The following is a 15065-nucleotide window of genomic DNA, read 5'->3' on the forward strand; positions in this document are numbered from 1 at the left end:
GGTGGTGACAGGGATTGTGGTGGTTGTGACAGGGGTTGTGGTGGTTGTGACAGGGGTTGTGGTGGTGACAGGGATTGTGGTGGTTGTGACAGGGGGTGTGATGGTTATAGGGACAGGGGGTGTGATGGTTGTAGAAACGGGGGGTGTGGTTGTGGAGACAGGGGTCACAGTGGTAGAAATAGTTGTGGTGGCTGTGGGTGGAGGGGTGGGAGTGGTTGCAGGTGTCAGGGTTGTGGTGGTTGTGGGCACAGAGGGAGGAACCACATGTGTTGTCACAGGTGAGTGAGTGACATTTACGCACACGTCCACAACATCACAACAGAGGAGGCGGATCTCGTAGTTGTAGCAAATGGGAGGCAGCTGATCCTTGTTCAGGCAGAGCAGACCCTCAGTTTTGCTGCAGATCACCTGCTGCCCCAGCAGGGCCAGCGGCGTTTCTGGGAACTCTTCTGCCCTGCACTCCACCTCTCTGGGGTGCTCACAGATATGATATCCTTTGGCTCTCAGGTTCTGGAAGGTGTCAAAGTCGCCACTGTTTCTCCCAGGTTCAGGATAGCTGCCATCAAGCCACTTGGTCCACTTACACCTGTCTTGTAAACAAGAGGGTGTGCTGACCTCACCAGGGGGCGTCCTATCTGTAGTGGCTGTTGGTGCTGGGCTGGGAGCCGAGACACTTGCTGTGGTAGGTGTGGAGGTGCCCGGGGTGGGCATGGAGGTGCCTGGAGTGGGTGTGGAGGTGCCCGGGGTGGGTACTGTGCTAGCTGTAGTGCTGGTTTTGGGCTCAGGGCCTGGAGTGGTCTTGGACGGAATGACCTTGGTCTTGGACGAAGCTGTAGTCTGGGTTGTGCTGGAGATGGCAGAGGAGGTAAGGGGTGAGCTGCCACTGGGGGTGGGGCAGGTCACGGGGGAGCAGCACAGCACTCTGATCTGGTAGTTATAGCAGAGCCCTGAGGTCTGGTCCTTATTGAAGCAGATCAGCCCCACCGTCCGGCTACACTCAACGTGCTGCCCCAGGGCTTCCAGTGGCACATTGGGCATGCCCTCAGCCCGGCACTTCACCTCCCGGGGCCGCTGGCATACTCGGAACCCATGAGCACGCAGGTTCTGCAGCGTGTCGAAGTCTCCACTGTCCGCTCCCTGTCCCGGGTGGCTGACATCCAGCCATGGGGTCCACTGGCACAGCTCCCCACAGCCTGGGGCAGGTGTCAATGTTGGGGAGCTGATTGGAGCTGTCAAGAGGGTCTTGCTGGTAACCGTGCTCACTGTGGTTCGAGGGGAACTCCCCCCTGTGGGAGAAAGAAGAGGAGGTGCACTCAGCTGGGGCCATGGCCTGGGGAGAGCCACGCCACCCAGTTGGGCCTTGTTGGTTCTTCACAGCCTGTGTCAGGCAGGGCTATGTCCTCTGCCCATCTGTCTAGCCATCACTGGAGCTTGGTGGAAGCAGGAACCTGCCCGCTCCCCAAGATGTGGCATGCATGTGGGTTGAGTGCACAGGTGAGCTGTTCTCACTCAAGAGAAGGGAGCCTCCCCAGTGTCAATGCACAGTTTACTGTTGGGGTGTCAACAGAGCTCTGAGAGCTCTCAGATACCCCCCATTAGAAGAGGACAAGGACTCAGTCACGTGTGTGTGAGGTAAGCAGAGGGGAGGGACTCCCCAGGTGTGTGTCCCAGGTCCCCACAAATTCTAGTCTGCTCCCAGAAGCTGCCCAGGATATGGGGCTCCAGCCCTCCCCTGCTGACCTTCAGCCCTGGCCCCCAGAGCCCACCTCTGGCAGCAGAGGACTGCAGAGGATGACAGGGTCATCCCCGTGCCCCTGCCCACCCCTCAGCACCCTGACTGTGAACACAGCATCCAGCAGGTAGCTCCGTGGTCAGTACCAGGAACAAGTCTTGGTGATGCCCAGGGCCTCTCTGCTGACAACCACTCCCCCACAAAAGCCACAGGCTGCCTCACCATTTGAGCTGGTGGAAAAGGAGAAGGTGGTAGTGGGTGCAGTGCTGGTGTCACAGAATTCGATGCTCCTCTCAATGGTACCATTGGCCACACAGCGAGCAGAGATGCAGGAACCAGTGCCATCAGCCGTGTGGTAGATGACAGCCCCAGGGTGGAAGCGCTGCCCACCATAGGTGCAGAAGCACGCTGCAGGGAGTGGATGGGAATGTGCCTGGGGGAGCGGCGTGGCACGGACCCTGGAACCCCACACCCAGGAGGGCTGCCCCTACTCACCCTCGGCATCATAGATGCACGCCACACCATTCTCTGTGCAAACACTGAAACAGAAGGGGGATGGTTGGGGGTGAGGACACATGGGGGTGGCCCTTCCCCCCTCCCACCATGTGCTCCAGGCCCCGCCCACTCTGCCCAGTGGCCCACCAGGTATGGCAGTTCTCATTGGAGGGCACCGAGGCACCAGGCCGGTAGTCCTTGCCCCTGACGCGGCAGGGCAGCGGGGGTGGCGGGGTCGGGCACTGGCCTACACACTGCATCTCATCCTCGTCAAAGATGGGAGCCTCTGGCGGGCACTTGGGGTAGCATCCTGTGGGGTCAGAGACCTAAGTCCCAGCCCCACCCAGCCCTGGACCACAATTGCAAGGCTGGGGGGGGGGGTTGCAGCTGCCAAGGCTGTTAAAGGCTTATGAGGGGTCAGCCCAACTAAGGGTCCACATAGGATGCCACAGGCCCCAGATCACAAGAACCTCAGAACAGACCCCAACTCAGATCCCAGAGGCTCTAGCATGTAAGAAGGACACGCCCCCTTCACCCCAGAGCAGCCGAGACCCACCTTCCAGGCCGTGCAGATCATGCAGGCAGCGCCCGCTGGGGTTCCGGCAGGTCCGCATGCAGGGAGCCCCGCACGGCTGGTAGTGCCACTCACACTCCCCACGGGGGTTGTAGTAGTCGCAGAACAGGGCTGAGGGCGGGAGGGAGCACTCAGAGGACCGCTGGACCCAGCTCCGCAGCCCTGAAGCCCCCTCAGAGACCTCAGACAGATGGCTCCAGGGAGGGCACAGCATCCCCTGAGCCCAAGTCTGGGACAGCCCCCAGGTGCCTGGAGCCATCTCCCTCTCCTGTGCCTCCAGACGTGGCCTTGGGGGGAGCCTCAGAGTGCCCACCCATGATACGGCGTGTAGGCAGGGGGACTACATCAGGGGTCTCCAATGGCTTCCCAGGGGTGCTGTTAGGGGCTCCCCAGTTAGGCCCACCAGCTCAGGCTCCATCTCGCTGGGGGCTGGGAGAGGCTCCGCCAGCCCCTCTAGCTACAGAATGTTCCCCAGGGCTGTGCTCCCCCTTCAGCAGCACCCCTGCCCCCAATTTAATTTTTCCTGTCAACCCCTCCCATCAGGAGCTCTGGTGGCATAGTGCTAAGGCACTTGACTGCTCACCAGAAGGTTGGCAGTTCAAACCCATCAGCCACTCCTCGGAAGGAAGGTTGGGCAATCTACTTCCATAGAGATACCGCCTCGCAAACCCAAGGAGGGGTCGCTATGAGTCGGGTGGACTCCACGGCACACAACAACAAAAACAACAACTCCTCCCATCAGCCTGACGTACTGAGCCACCACACCGCCCCCTCCCCGGCCCTTCAGCACCGCGGACAGAGCTCGACTCACGGCAGACGTCGGGGCGGCGCCAGGACACGCACACGCCTGCGTCGTGGCAGGCCTGCGCGTAGGCGGCCACGGCGGTGCAGAAGCACTCGCAGTCGCCACCCGAGTCGCAGGCGCACGCGTCGCTCACGCAGGCCTCGTAGTACTTGGTGGGCTCCACCTGCGGGGAAAGGAGGCTTCGGATTGCAGGGGACAGGAGGGGTGCTAGCAAGGCCCCCCTCTTTCCCCGGCTCCTTGGGGTAGGAATGCGGCTGGCGATCAGCCTGACTGGTGTCCGCTGGAGCTTGGGGAACGCAGTCACAGGACCCTAGGTGACTGCGGGCAGGGACACCATGCTGAGCACTGTACCCCAAAACTCTCCCGACCCCAGCAATGTACTGCAGTCCAGAGGGCTTCCGGCTGCCGGGGCGCTCCCAGACCTCATTGGTCTGCACGTGTAGGCTCTGCCCACTCTCCTACCCATTGGCCGGCAGGGGTCCTGGCCCAGGTAAGCAATCTGTAGGTGCTCCACATTGGTCCCCCAGCTCCAGCTGCCTGGACCCCCGCCCTAATGTCTGTCCCTTCCGCTCTCACATCCCCCCATGTGCCTTGGGCCCTTCCTCCCCACAGACGATGGCAGGTCCAGGGTCCCCTTGGCTCCGTACATGGGCATGGCAGGCGGTGAAGGTGGCACCAAGGAGGATGCTACATTGTTTCTGGGCCCAGGACTTGCGGTACGGGTTGGTGGTGCAAGGGTCCCTGGGTGCGCGGGTGTCTGGGCAGGATGGGGAGAACTTCCAGCTGTTGCCAAACTCCAGCACGTCGCCCACCACGGACTGGCTCCGCGTGGTGAAGTCGTTGATGGCATTGCCGTCAAAGTTGCCACACAGTCCACACACCTTCCCCTGCGCACAGGTGGAAGCCGTGAGCCCAGTGACCAGGAAGGGCACCACAATGACCCCAGGAAGGCCTGGGAGGGAGAGGTCTGAAGGGGAGGGGTCCCCAGTGTCCCCCCAAAGCTCCGACCGGGCTGGGCCAGCCTGTGCTGCCCTCAGAGACCATGGGCTCTCAGGCCGAAAACCAAGTGGGCTTTACATCTGCCTCCTCACTGCGTGCCAGCTCATGGTGGCAGGTGGGTGCAGGGTGGAAGGCGCAGGGTGCAGGGTGCAGGGCTTCCCTCTGACTGTGCCTGGTGGGGGCCTGGCCACCCTGCCAGTCAGCTCAGAGTGGGGTTCACAGCCTCAGGGTGGAGCTCAAGTGGGTTTCTTTGGGAGACAGCAGAGGGCTACCCTGGCGGGCGTCCTTCCTGGGGGGGCGCGGGCTCCTGCAGTCTCCCTCTGCTTGTCTCACTCTGCCTCCCTCCCTCTCTGTCCCTTCATCCCTCCCTCCCTCTCTGTCTCTGTCTCCCTCTGCCCCTTCATCTCTCTCTGTCTCTCTCTCTTCCTCTCTTTGTCCCTGTATCTCTCTCTGTCCATGTATCTCTCTCTCCCTCTCTCTCTGTCCGTGTATCTCTCTCTCCCTCTCTCTCTGTCTCTCTCTCCCTCTCTGTCTCTGTCTCTCTCTCCCTCTGTCCCTTCATCTCTCTCTCTCTCTCTCTCTCTCTCTCTCTCATCCTCTCTTTGTCCCTGTATCTCTCTCTGTCCATGTATCTCTCTCTTCCTCTCTCTCTATCTCTCCCTTTCTCTCTCTGTCTCTCCCTCTCTCTCTGTCTCTCCCTCTCTCTCTGTCTCTCTCTCCCTCTTTTTCTGTCTCTCCCTCTCTCCCACCTGAACCTCCTGTGTTCCCAGTAGGTCTTCTGCCTCCCCCTCCAAGAGGCAGCCCCATCCCAGGAGGGTGTCCTGGGCACCGGCTGACCTTGAACTCGGGGCTGAGTCTGAGGAAGAGGCTGGTCTTCTTGTCCCACTGGAGCACGAGGCCAACATCAGTGTCCACCACCAGGTAGATGCCCATCTGGCGGATGGAGTAGGGCACCGCCTGCCCAGTCCCCTTCTCTATCACCTCCACTTTCCCGCCACTCAGCTTCAGCTCATAGCTCTGCCGAGGAGAGGGGCCGGGGCTCAGACCTCGCCAGGATGCCTGCCCCAGCAGCAACCTTCTGAGGTCACCTGGCCCCTCACCCACCGCACCAAGGATAGCTTATCCAGAGTAGCCCCTGGCTCCCCCCATTTCCCACCCCACCCACTCACCCACCGGGAACAGCCCTGCCCCCTACTCACCCCGAGGAAGATCTTGATGGCCTTGGAGCAGGTGGACCCTGTTGTGCCACAGGGGATGTTCTCAGTGACAACATGGAAGGAGCCCTGGCCACTGCTGTTGCTGCCACAGTGGTCCTGGGGAAGCAAAAGGCTGTTCCAGATCCCCCCACCTTCCAGGGGCCAAGTGGGAGACTGACCCCCACACCACTAGGCACCCAAGGGGAGAGGGCAGGACGCTGAGCCTGGGGGTTGTTGAGCCGTGGGGGGGATTGCTGAGCTGGGGGGTTGCTGAGCTGGGGGTGCTGTGAGCCTGGGGAGGGGTGCTGTGAGCCTGGGGTCCTGCTGCAAGGCCTGGGGAGCACAGCGCACCTGCACCAGCGTGTACTCGCAGTCCCCATCAAAGCTGAAACGCTGCCCATCAAAGGTGATGTAGTGGCCGTCCCCGTACACGGTGCAGGTGGCCAGGCAGGGCTCCTGGGTGCACTGCCACATCCTGTTCTTGCAGGTACTACGAGGCAGGAGGCAGAGTCACAGGGCTGCAGGGATATGCACGCTGGGGACCCAGCTTGCCCGGAACTCCTCGGCGCCTCACTGGGGTATAGGCTCCAAACCGAGGAGGGGCTGGCAGGCACCAGCACCCCAGGAGACAGGAGGGATCCTGCTCACTGGCCAGGCTGTGGTGACACCTATCCAGTCATCTGCCCATGAGTCCTAGGGACCTCTTTCTAGAGGCCTGCTCGGCTTCTGAGTGACACTGCCCACCTCCCAGACCCAGAAGCCACCCCCCGAGGACTGGCCGCACCCACACATACCAGGTGTTGCAGCCAACATGCATAGTCTGGCCTGGCTTGTAGTTGGCTTCATTGTGCACACACGGACAGTCATCCACCGCAATGCAGCCACCCTCACCATCCGACACCAGCCCATCAGGGCACACACAGCCGGAGACACACTGGGGGCTGTACTGTAGGAGCAATGGCCACACAGCTGATAAGGCCAGGGGCAGGGTGGACACACAGGCAGTGAGGCCAGGGGCAGGGTGGACAAGGGCCAGAGAGAGCACACTGTGTCCTCAGAGAGAAGCAAAAGCCCCCTGTGCCCACTGGGTGGGCTGTGCTAGGGCCCCAGGTGCAGTGAGCCCAGCAAGCAAGGAGGTGGGGAGCCCAGGGGCTGGCACATGGTGCCCTAGGACCCATGCCTGGTTGGGGCCTCTGCAGATCACGGTGTGGCCCTGAGGGTCCTTCTTGCTCGTGAGTCCCCCACCCCCGCCGCTTCTGGTGGGGCCACGCATGTGTGAGGGGTGGGCGGGGGCCACAGGGCTGGTGCACTTACACAGGCCATGTCCAGGGTGTGGCAGCTCTTCTGACAGCCGGCCCCTGAGGCTCCAGGTGTGGCATTCCGACAGTCGAAGTAGACCATGGGTGCAGTGCAGACTGGGGGAAGGGTACCATTCAGGGGACCTGACCCACCCACTCACCCGTTTTGCTGCACAGGGTGTCCCAACACCACCACCAGGTGTGGAGAGAGGTGGGAGGCTAAAGGTTAACCTTTGACCTATTCAGAGAAGTCCTTGGGGTCAGGTGGAGTTGTTGGCCATATAAAGGTGGTCACTGTGATCAGGCAAACCCCCAGTGGGTTGCCAGGAAGCCCTAGTTAATTTAGAGGCAGAAACTGCTCCCATGAAAACTGAAGGGGCCCCCAGGGCAGCAGATGGCAGACTGGCACATCAGCCCAGCCCTGCCATGCCCACTGTGGCCTAGCCAGCGCCCACACAGTCACAGGAGCAACAACACTGGTCACGGCTCCTCCCTGGGGCCACAGCGGGCTTGGGTTAGAATCTCATAAGCAAGTGAGTGTTGGTGTGTACGTATGTATGCTTGCATTTTTTTATATTTTGGTGGTGGGTTGATGTGTGTTTGGGTTGTTTGTGCTATGTGAGCATCCTTGTGGCTGTATGCCTGTGTGAGTATATGCATGTGTGTGCATGTGTGGCATGGTGCATGTGTGGTAGTTGTGTGTGCCTATGGGTGGCATTTGTGTACGTGTGTGACTATGTGCATATGCATGCATGTGTGTATCTGTGCGTGCATGTGTGTGCATGTGTGCATGTGTACCCATGTGAGCATGCATATGTGGTACCTCTGTGAGTGTGTGCATGTGCCCATGTGTGTGCATGTGTGCCTGTGGGTGGATGTGTACCTCTGTGAGTGTGCACATGCAGTGTCAGTGTGAGTGTGTGCGCACATGTGTGGCTGTGTGAGTGTATGTGTGATGCCTGTGTGCATGTGTGTGCGCATGTGTGTATGTGTGCTTGTGTGTGTGTGCATGGGCGGCACCTGTGTATGCTTGTGCATTGTATCTGTGTGAACATGTGTAATGCCTGTGTGTGCATGTGTGTATGAATGTGTACCTGTGTCTGTATGTATGCATGCATACCTGTGTGTGCATGTGTACCTGTGTGGGTGTGTGCACGTGTGCGTGTGTAGCTGCATGGGCGTACAAGTTTAGTGCCTCTGTGAGTGTGTGCACATGTGTACCTATGTGAGCATGTGCACGTGTGATATCTCTGAGTGTGTGCATGTGTGCCTGTGAGTGTGCACATGTATACATGTGTGGTTACTGTGCCCGTGTGTGCATCTGTGTACTTGTGTCTGTGTGGTGCCTGTGTGGGTGTGTGCACATCTGTACCTGTGTGTGCATATGTACCTGTGAGGTGCACATGTATGCATGTGTGACATGTGCCTGCATATGTGTATTCATGTGAGTATGTGCATCTGTGTACCTGTGTGTGCATGTGTGTACATGTGTGAGTGTGTACATGTGTGTGTATGCCCTGTGAGTGTGGGCACATATATGCATATGTGGTATGTGCACATGTATACCTGTGTGAGTGTGTATGTGTGTGTACGTGTGTGCCCTGTGTGCGCTCCCCCCACCCTGTCCTCCTCACTGAGGCCTAGGGGAGCATGAGTCACCCCTGGTCCTAAGAAGCTGAGCCAGATGGGCTTGGGGACAGTTGAATCCAGGTCCATTTTGTGGGCTTACTCCCCTTTCCTTCCTTCCCAAGACCAAGGAGCTCACCTGGGGTAGGAGTGTGGCCTCCAATGCAGGTCAGCTTCCCGTGGGTGCAGGTGCTGTGGGAAGAGTGTGCTCAGAGGCCTGGTCCGGGGCCAGCACCACCCTCTGACTCTACCCAGCCGGCTGAATGCTCTTACCAGACAGCCCCGCCATCGTGCACTGACTCCCCACTGGGGACAGCCGAGCCCCGGTAGTAGCAGGGGCAGCTGGCAGCCGCCACACACTTGCCCGAGTCATCCAGGAAGGTGCCATTGGCACAGGCACAACCATCCACGGGCACAAACTTGATGTGGCAGGTGATGTCCTCCTCATTCAGGGAGCGGCAGGTGGGCTGACAGGTATTGATGAAATCCAGGTAGATCAGGGACTTGGGGCACGTGCTTGTGGGCTTGGCTGCAGAGACCCCAGGAAGAAGGGACTCAGAATGCCCATAGGCACAGACACAGGCAGTCCTCGGTGGGGTCCCCACGAGGCACTCCAGCTTCTAGCTCCTCTCTGCACCCCACCACCAGGGTCCACCCACAGAAGGCAGCCTTCCCCTCCTCCTGTGCAGGGTTCCAGGTGCCTCGCTGAGGCAATAGAACATATGCCTGAACCCCTCCAGGTATCTGTAGCCAGGTGTGGTGGGGTGTGGCGGGTGGCGAGGGGCACATGCCTGAACCCCTTGGGTGCCAGTGGCCCAGTAGGTTGGGGAGCCTAGGGAGGCGTGTCTGACCCTCTGGGATGCTGATGGCTGGGTGGGGCACATGGGCATGTGCCCCAGCCCCTAAGCTGCCAGTGTCTGGGTGGGACACACGCCTGGGCCCCTGAGGTGCTGGTGCCAGGATGGGGCACATGCCCGGGCCCCTGGGGCACAGGTGGCGGACCGCGCTGCTCACTCACCACAGACGCCACTCCTCCAGCCGTGCAGCAGCACGCCCTTGGCAGCACACGCACGCACGTAGGCCGACAGCGCAGCGCACAGGCAGTCCTCGCTCTTCTCACAGTTGCAGGTGTCGAACATGCAGTTCTGGGGGTTGACAGGCAGTTAGGGACCTCACTCGAGCATCCCTGCTCCTACTCCAGCCCGTGTCCAGGCACTCTGCCCTGCGTCTTCCTTTCTGAGTTCCTGGTCTTTCCCATCGGCCTCACAATGTCCTCCAGGACCCCTCTCCCAGACACTGGGGGTCTTCTACAGGACTTGCACAGTGGATCTTGGAGCCAAGCCTTTTGGGGTGAGGGGAGGCTCCTGTGGTGGGCTGAGGGGAGGCCTGGAGGTCACAGCCTTCTGTTAGTATAACTCCGTAAGATCAGCACCCAAACAACGGCTACCCTGGGGCTCCACTGGCCAAAACACTTGGAGTGCTTGGAGTGAATCTCTGTACCTGGTATAGGGCTGGAAGTGTGAGTCAACCATGGTGAACATGTGTGAATGGATGGATGGGTGGGTGAATAGGTGGATGGATGGGTGAATGGATGGATGGATAGGTGGATGGGTGGATGGGTGGGTGGATGAGTGGATAGGAAGATAGATGGGGGGTGAGTGGGTGGGTGAATAGATGGGTGGGTGGATGGGTGAGTGAGTGGGTAGATGAGTAGATGGATGGAGGGATGGGTGGGTGGGTGAGTAGGTGGATGGATGGGTGGGTGGATGGATAGGTGAATGTGGCATGGTGAATGTGTGGGTGCATGGTGCATGAGTGGGTAGGTGAAGAACGGGATAGAGAGATGGAACGAGAGACCTAGGCTTGGTGCCAGGCTCCACCAGCTGTGGCCTGTGGAGGGCCAGGGTCAAGTGAGGAAAGCCATGTGGGGAGGGCAGGTCACCTCCAGCCCTCACAGCTGCCTGTGCTCTGGTGCCTTCTCCTGTCTCCAAAGGTGGCTTCGTGGCCCACAGTGGGGGCTCAGCCAGGAGGGGACACAGGCAGTGGGCCTTACTGAGTAGTAGGTGGCGGGGTTCACAGCAGTGTGGCAGTGGGCGAAGGGTCCCTCGACGTCCGTCAGCCGTGAGCACCAGTACTGTGCGTACTTCTCTGTGAACACAGGAAGGAGCCCGTCGGGTGGCTGAGACCCACACCAGCCACGCCCACATGAGGCACCCTCTTGTCAGCAAGGTCCCTGCTTACCCTGTGATGCCATTCCACCTAGCCCTCTAAGCTGCTCCCCTGCTCTGGGCATTAGTGGTTGTCACTGTGGACAGACACACAGAGCCCATGCGGACTCTTCTCTGGGCACTGGTGGGTCTGCCGCTCTGGGGGTGAGCCCCACTCTGGGGGTGAACGGTCAGGCCAAACGTGAGGTAGACAAAGAGGTGGCCTTTCTTTTACCCGGAAGCCGTGGCTGCTCATAAGATGGACATGCCCGGGACAACTCTCTCTATGAGGGTGGGGGTCTCCTCTTGAGGTCGCCCGGTTTCTAAGCAGGCACAGGAGAGTGGTTTTGGCCCTCAGTGTGGAACTCTGTTCATTTTCTTCTGGAACTGTCTATGGTGGTTTCTATACACAAGTTGGTTTGTTTGCCTGTCTCTATCAGTCTTCCCCCCTCAAAGGTAGGGCCAGGGTGACCAGCAGGAGCCCTGCCTGGGCCTTCGTGGCCTGAGCAAGCGCTGCTCAAGCGGGTGGCCCGTTATGTGCAGGGTGGTGCCCTCGCCCCAGGCCCAGCAGGGAGGTGGGCGAGCAAGTGGGTACCATTCTCCACGCTGAGGGAACAGGGGTCCTCAAAGCTGTTCCTGACATTGGGGCAGGCGGCCTGGGTCTTCCACGTGTTGAAGAAGGCAGCAGCTGTGCCCTCCACTACCCCACTGATGGTCCGGAAGTCATCCACCTGGATGCTGTTGAAGTTCCCACAGAGACCTGGGGGTGGCCAGAGGGTGGACGTGAGGTCCAGGGCACCCTGGACGGCAAGGGGCCCAGTGCCCAGGGAGGGGGCAGCGCCTCTTACCACAGGTCAGGCCCCGGAGCGCAGGCGCCAGCCGCAGGAAGACCTGCATGGTGGGTACCAGCTGGATGTCCAGCTGCAAGCCCAGGCTGGTCTGGGCGATGACGAAGAAGGTCGAGGGCCTGAAAATGGTCACGTTGGCTGTGGACACAGAGGGCGGGGCTTCAGAGGGGGCGGGACCCCAGGCACCACGGCCTGGACACAGAGGGCGGGGCTTCAGAGGGGGGTGAGGGATGGATGGAACCCCAAACACCATAGCCTGGACACAGAGGGCAGGGCTTCAGAGGGGTGTATGGGGTAAGACCTCCAGGTAGGGCTTCAGAGGGGGATGAGGGGTGGGACCTTCAGGCAGGGCTTCAGTGGGGTGTGAGGACGGGTCCCCCAGGGAGCACGGCCCAGACAGAGGGCAGGGCTTCAGTGGGGTGTGAAAGGTAGGACCCCAGGCAGCATGGCCCCAGACAGAGGGCTGGGCCTCAGTGGGGTGTGAAAGGTAGGACCCCAGGCAGCATGGCCCCAGACAGAGGGCTGGGCCTCAGTGGGGTGTGAAAGGTAGGACCCCAGGCAGCATGGCCCCAGACAGAGGGCTGGGCCTCAGTGGGGTGTGAAAGGTAGGACCCCAGGCAGCATGGCCCCAGACAGAGGGCAGGGCCTCAGTGGGGTGTGAAAGGTAGGACCCCAGGCAGCATGGCCCCAGACAGAGGGCTGGGCCTCAGTGGGGTGTGAAAGGTAGGACCCCTAGGCAGCATGGCCCCAGACAGAGGGCTGGGCCTCAGTGGGGTGTGGGGGCAGGACCCCAGGCAGCATGGCCCCAGACAGAGGGCTGGGCCTCAGTGGGGTGTGGGGGCAGGACCCCAGGCAGCACAGCACTGCGGGTGCCCTCACCTGCAGAGACGGGCAACTGTGTATAGATATGGTTGATGAACACCTCGCCACTGGCCTTGATCACGATGACCTAGGGACACAGCACAGGTCAGTGGCCGGGCCGGCTCCAGGCCCTGCTGCCCCTGAACCTGGCCCTATGGGCTGAGAACTGTGCCTGTGGAGGGGCTGGGGACCTTTACCAGGCGGCCTGTGGGCTGGAGGTGCTCAGCCCTTCCTACATCTTCTGTGAGAATTTCATTAGGACAGGAAACACCAAAGTTACAGAATAGGGAAATGACCTCAGCAGAGAAGTCACTGCTGGCGAGTTTGGGGACAGTAACTCAGACCTCGCAAAGGGATGGGGGTCTGGGCCTCTGCCTCCCATCCCCTCTTCTCTATGAGTCCGGGCACACTCATGGTCTGTCCCTGTCCCCCCACCCCACCCTGGGCCCAGCACACTCACGGTCTGTCCCCCAGCCAGGCTGAGGGTCGCGCTCTTCAGACAGGTCTCGCTGTCTGTCAGTCCACACTTGCGCAGCTCGGCCAGCACGGTGAAGCTGCTGCCATCACAGGGCTGCAGGACACACACTCGTCACTCTTCTCCCACCCCGCCCCTCCTCCCTGCCCCACCCCGCTCACTGCAAACCCTATTCCAGCAAATGCCGGGAGCTTGGCACGGGGCGGCCCGTGCAGTCCTCAGAATACTGGCAGACCCCCTCAGAAGGAACATCAGGTGCAAACAGAACCCGAGTGCATGGATCAGCGACGAGAGCCAGTGTGACCCCACCTCACGTGAGCCAACTCCAGGACATTCAAGGAGGGGCAAGACCCTGGAGACAGTGGTGGCCCTGGCTGTGGCTGTGGCTGTGGCACTCAGCTGCTCACCAAAAGGTCAGAGGTTCAAGTCCACCCAGGGACACCTCAGAAGACAGACCAGTAATCTATCGAAAACTGCACCACCGAGAACACACGTGGGGTGCCATGAGTCAGAGATGACTGGGAACCCTGTGGATGGTTCTGCTCCAACCCACGTGGGGCGCCATGAGTCAGAGATGACTCGAGGCACCTGGTATTTAACCAGTGAAAAGGCCAGTGGTTTCTGGAGAGAAGGAGGGATGGACAAGGGCACAGAGAATTTTTAGGGCCGTGAAGGTATGTATCCTGCAGGACCCTACAGTGGTGGACGTATGACACTGTGCATTTGTCAGACTCACAGGACTATAGCACACAGGACACTGGACTCCAACCAGTAACAACGTATCCACGTGGGGTTATCAGTTGTGACAGTGTATGTTGCAGGGATGCTACATGTTACAGTGGGGAAACTGACAGAGCAGGGGCTTTGGGGATTCTCCACACTTTCTGTGCAGTTTTTCTTAAACCCTGAAAGTCCTCTGAAAAATAAAGTGTGTTAACTTAAGAACAACACCAAAAACAAAATCCAAAGCACAAAGATCAGGGCACTGACCAGGGTCACAGACTGAGTGAGCCCATGGGGCCTGGCATGGGGAAAGCCCGGCAGTGACACAAAGCCATCACTAGCCAGCCTGGCTGGGTCACGCTCGGCTGGGCAGGGCTGGGCACGGGCACTGAGAACACTGGCCATGCCTGGATGGGTAGCGGTACCTTGGCCAGCACGTAGTTGCAGTCCCCATGCACTGTGTACTGCTTCTCATCGAAGGTGGAGAAGTGGGCACCCCCCAGCACTGAGCAGGTGCCGGGGCACGGGGTCTCCTGGCAGCTCCAGCGGCCCCCGGAGCAGGTGCTGAGGAGAGAGAGATTCCATGTGGGATGTGGCTTCAGGGAGCCCCCACTGCTGGCACCCGGCCTCCCCTGTGGGAAACAAGGACCTGGCACCTGAACCACAGCCCCTGGGGCCCTCCCAGCCTTACCCAGGATTGAGGGCTGAGCCCCGGGACCTACCAGTTGGTGCAGTCAGTAGAGTAGATGGCACCAGGTGGGTAGGAGAACCCGTTGTACACACACGAGCACTGGGCCACGGGGACACAGCCGTTCTGGCTTATGTCATCAAACACCATCCCTGTGGGACCAGGAAGTGTGAGGCTGGGCACTAGGGCTGTGCCCAGCCCCTGCAGCCCAAGAGGGGCTGGTCTGTGTCCTTGCACCCTAGAGACCCAGAATACCTCGGGCCACGGGGGGTGCAGACCACACCAGCCTCCGGGCACCCAGGCTGTTTCTGTTTGTTGAGGGGAGTCAGGGGGTGCTGTCTCACCCTGGGGACAGAAGCAGCCACTGACGCAGTGGTCCTCACACAGCTGGGCACGCTCGAGGTTGGAGCAGGTGTTGGGGCAGGGCAGGCCGCACTCATGGTGTTCCATGTTGAAGGGGCATGCCTTGGCCGCTGCAGCCGGGAAGATGGGCTTCGTGTCATGCTTGTCCTTGTCTCAGGGGAGTGAGGCCGGACAG

The 15065-nt window shown here is 60.3% G+C and overlaps 1 protein-coding gene across 1 annotated transcript in view; it reads right to left on the reverse strand.

The window, feature by feature from the left end:
- Positions 1 to 15065, reverse strand: part of MUC5AC (mucin 5AC, oligomeric mucus/gel-forming) — a 36128-nt gene that overhangs the window by 15449 nt on the left and 5614 nt on the right. Inside the window, exons 7-29 of the mRNA XM_042782109.1 lie at positions 14872 to 15042; positions 14562 to 14679; positions 14265 to 14403; positions 13102 to 13212; positions 12660 to 12729; positions 11781 to 11918; positions 11528 to 11692; positions 10779 to 10873; positions 9744 to 9870; positions 8999 to 9254; positions 8865 to 8917; positions 7116 to 7216; positions 6596 to 6747; positions 6153 to 6291; positions 5805 to 5918; positions 5443 to 5622; positions 4254 to 4493; positions 3613 to 3769; positions 2784 to 2912; positions 2375 to 2537; positions 2228 to 2271; positions 1947 to 2140; positions 302 to 1317 (exon numbers count right to left, since the gene is read on the reverse strand). Coding sequence (XP_042638043.1) covers positions 302 to 1317; positions 1947 to 2140; positions 2228 to 2271; positions 2375 to 2537; positions 2784 to 2912; positions 3613 to 3769; positions 4254 to 4493; positions 5443 to 5622; positions 5805 to 5918; positions 6153 to 6291; positions 6596 to 6747; positions 7116 to 7216; positions 8865 to 8917; positions 8999 to 9254; positions 9744 to 9870; positions 10779 to 10873; positions 11528 to 11692; positions 11781 to 11918; positions 12660 to 12729; positions 13102 to 13212; positions 14265 to 14403; positions 14562 to 14679; positions 14872 to 15042 — 4072 coding nt within the window. The remainder of the gene's footprint in view (positions 1 to 301; positions 1318 to 1946; positions 2141 to 2227; positions 2272 to 2374; positions 2538 to 2783; positions 2913 to 3612; positions 3770 to 4253; positions 4494 to 5442; positions 5623 to 5804; positions 5919 to 6152; positions 6292 to 6595; positions 6748 to 7115; positions 7217 to 8864; positions 8918 to 8998; positions 9255 to 9743; positions 9871 to 10778; positions 10874 to 11527; positions 11693 to 11780; positions 11919 to 12659; positions 12730 to 13101; positions 13213 to 14264; positions 14404 to 14561; positions 14680 to 14871; positions 15043 to 15065) is intronic.

The sequence above is a fragment of the Orycteropus afer genome, unplaced genomic scaffold, assembly GCF_000298275.1.
Source record: "Orycteropus afer afer isolate SDZICR_OR568_19922 unplaced genomic scaffold, OryAfe1.0 scaffold00244, whole genome shotgun sequence".
Lineage (NCBI taxonomy): Eukaryota > Metazoa > Chordata > Mammalia > Tubulidentata > Orycteropodidae > Orycteropus > Orycteropus afer.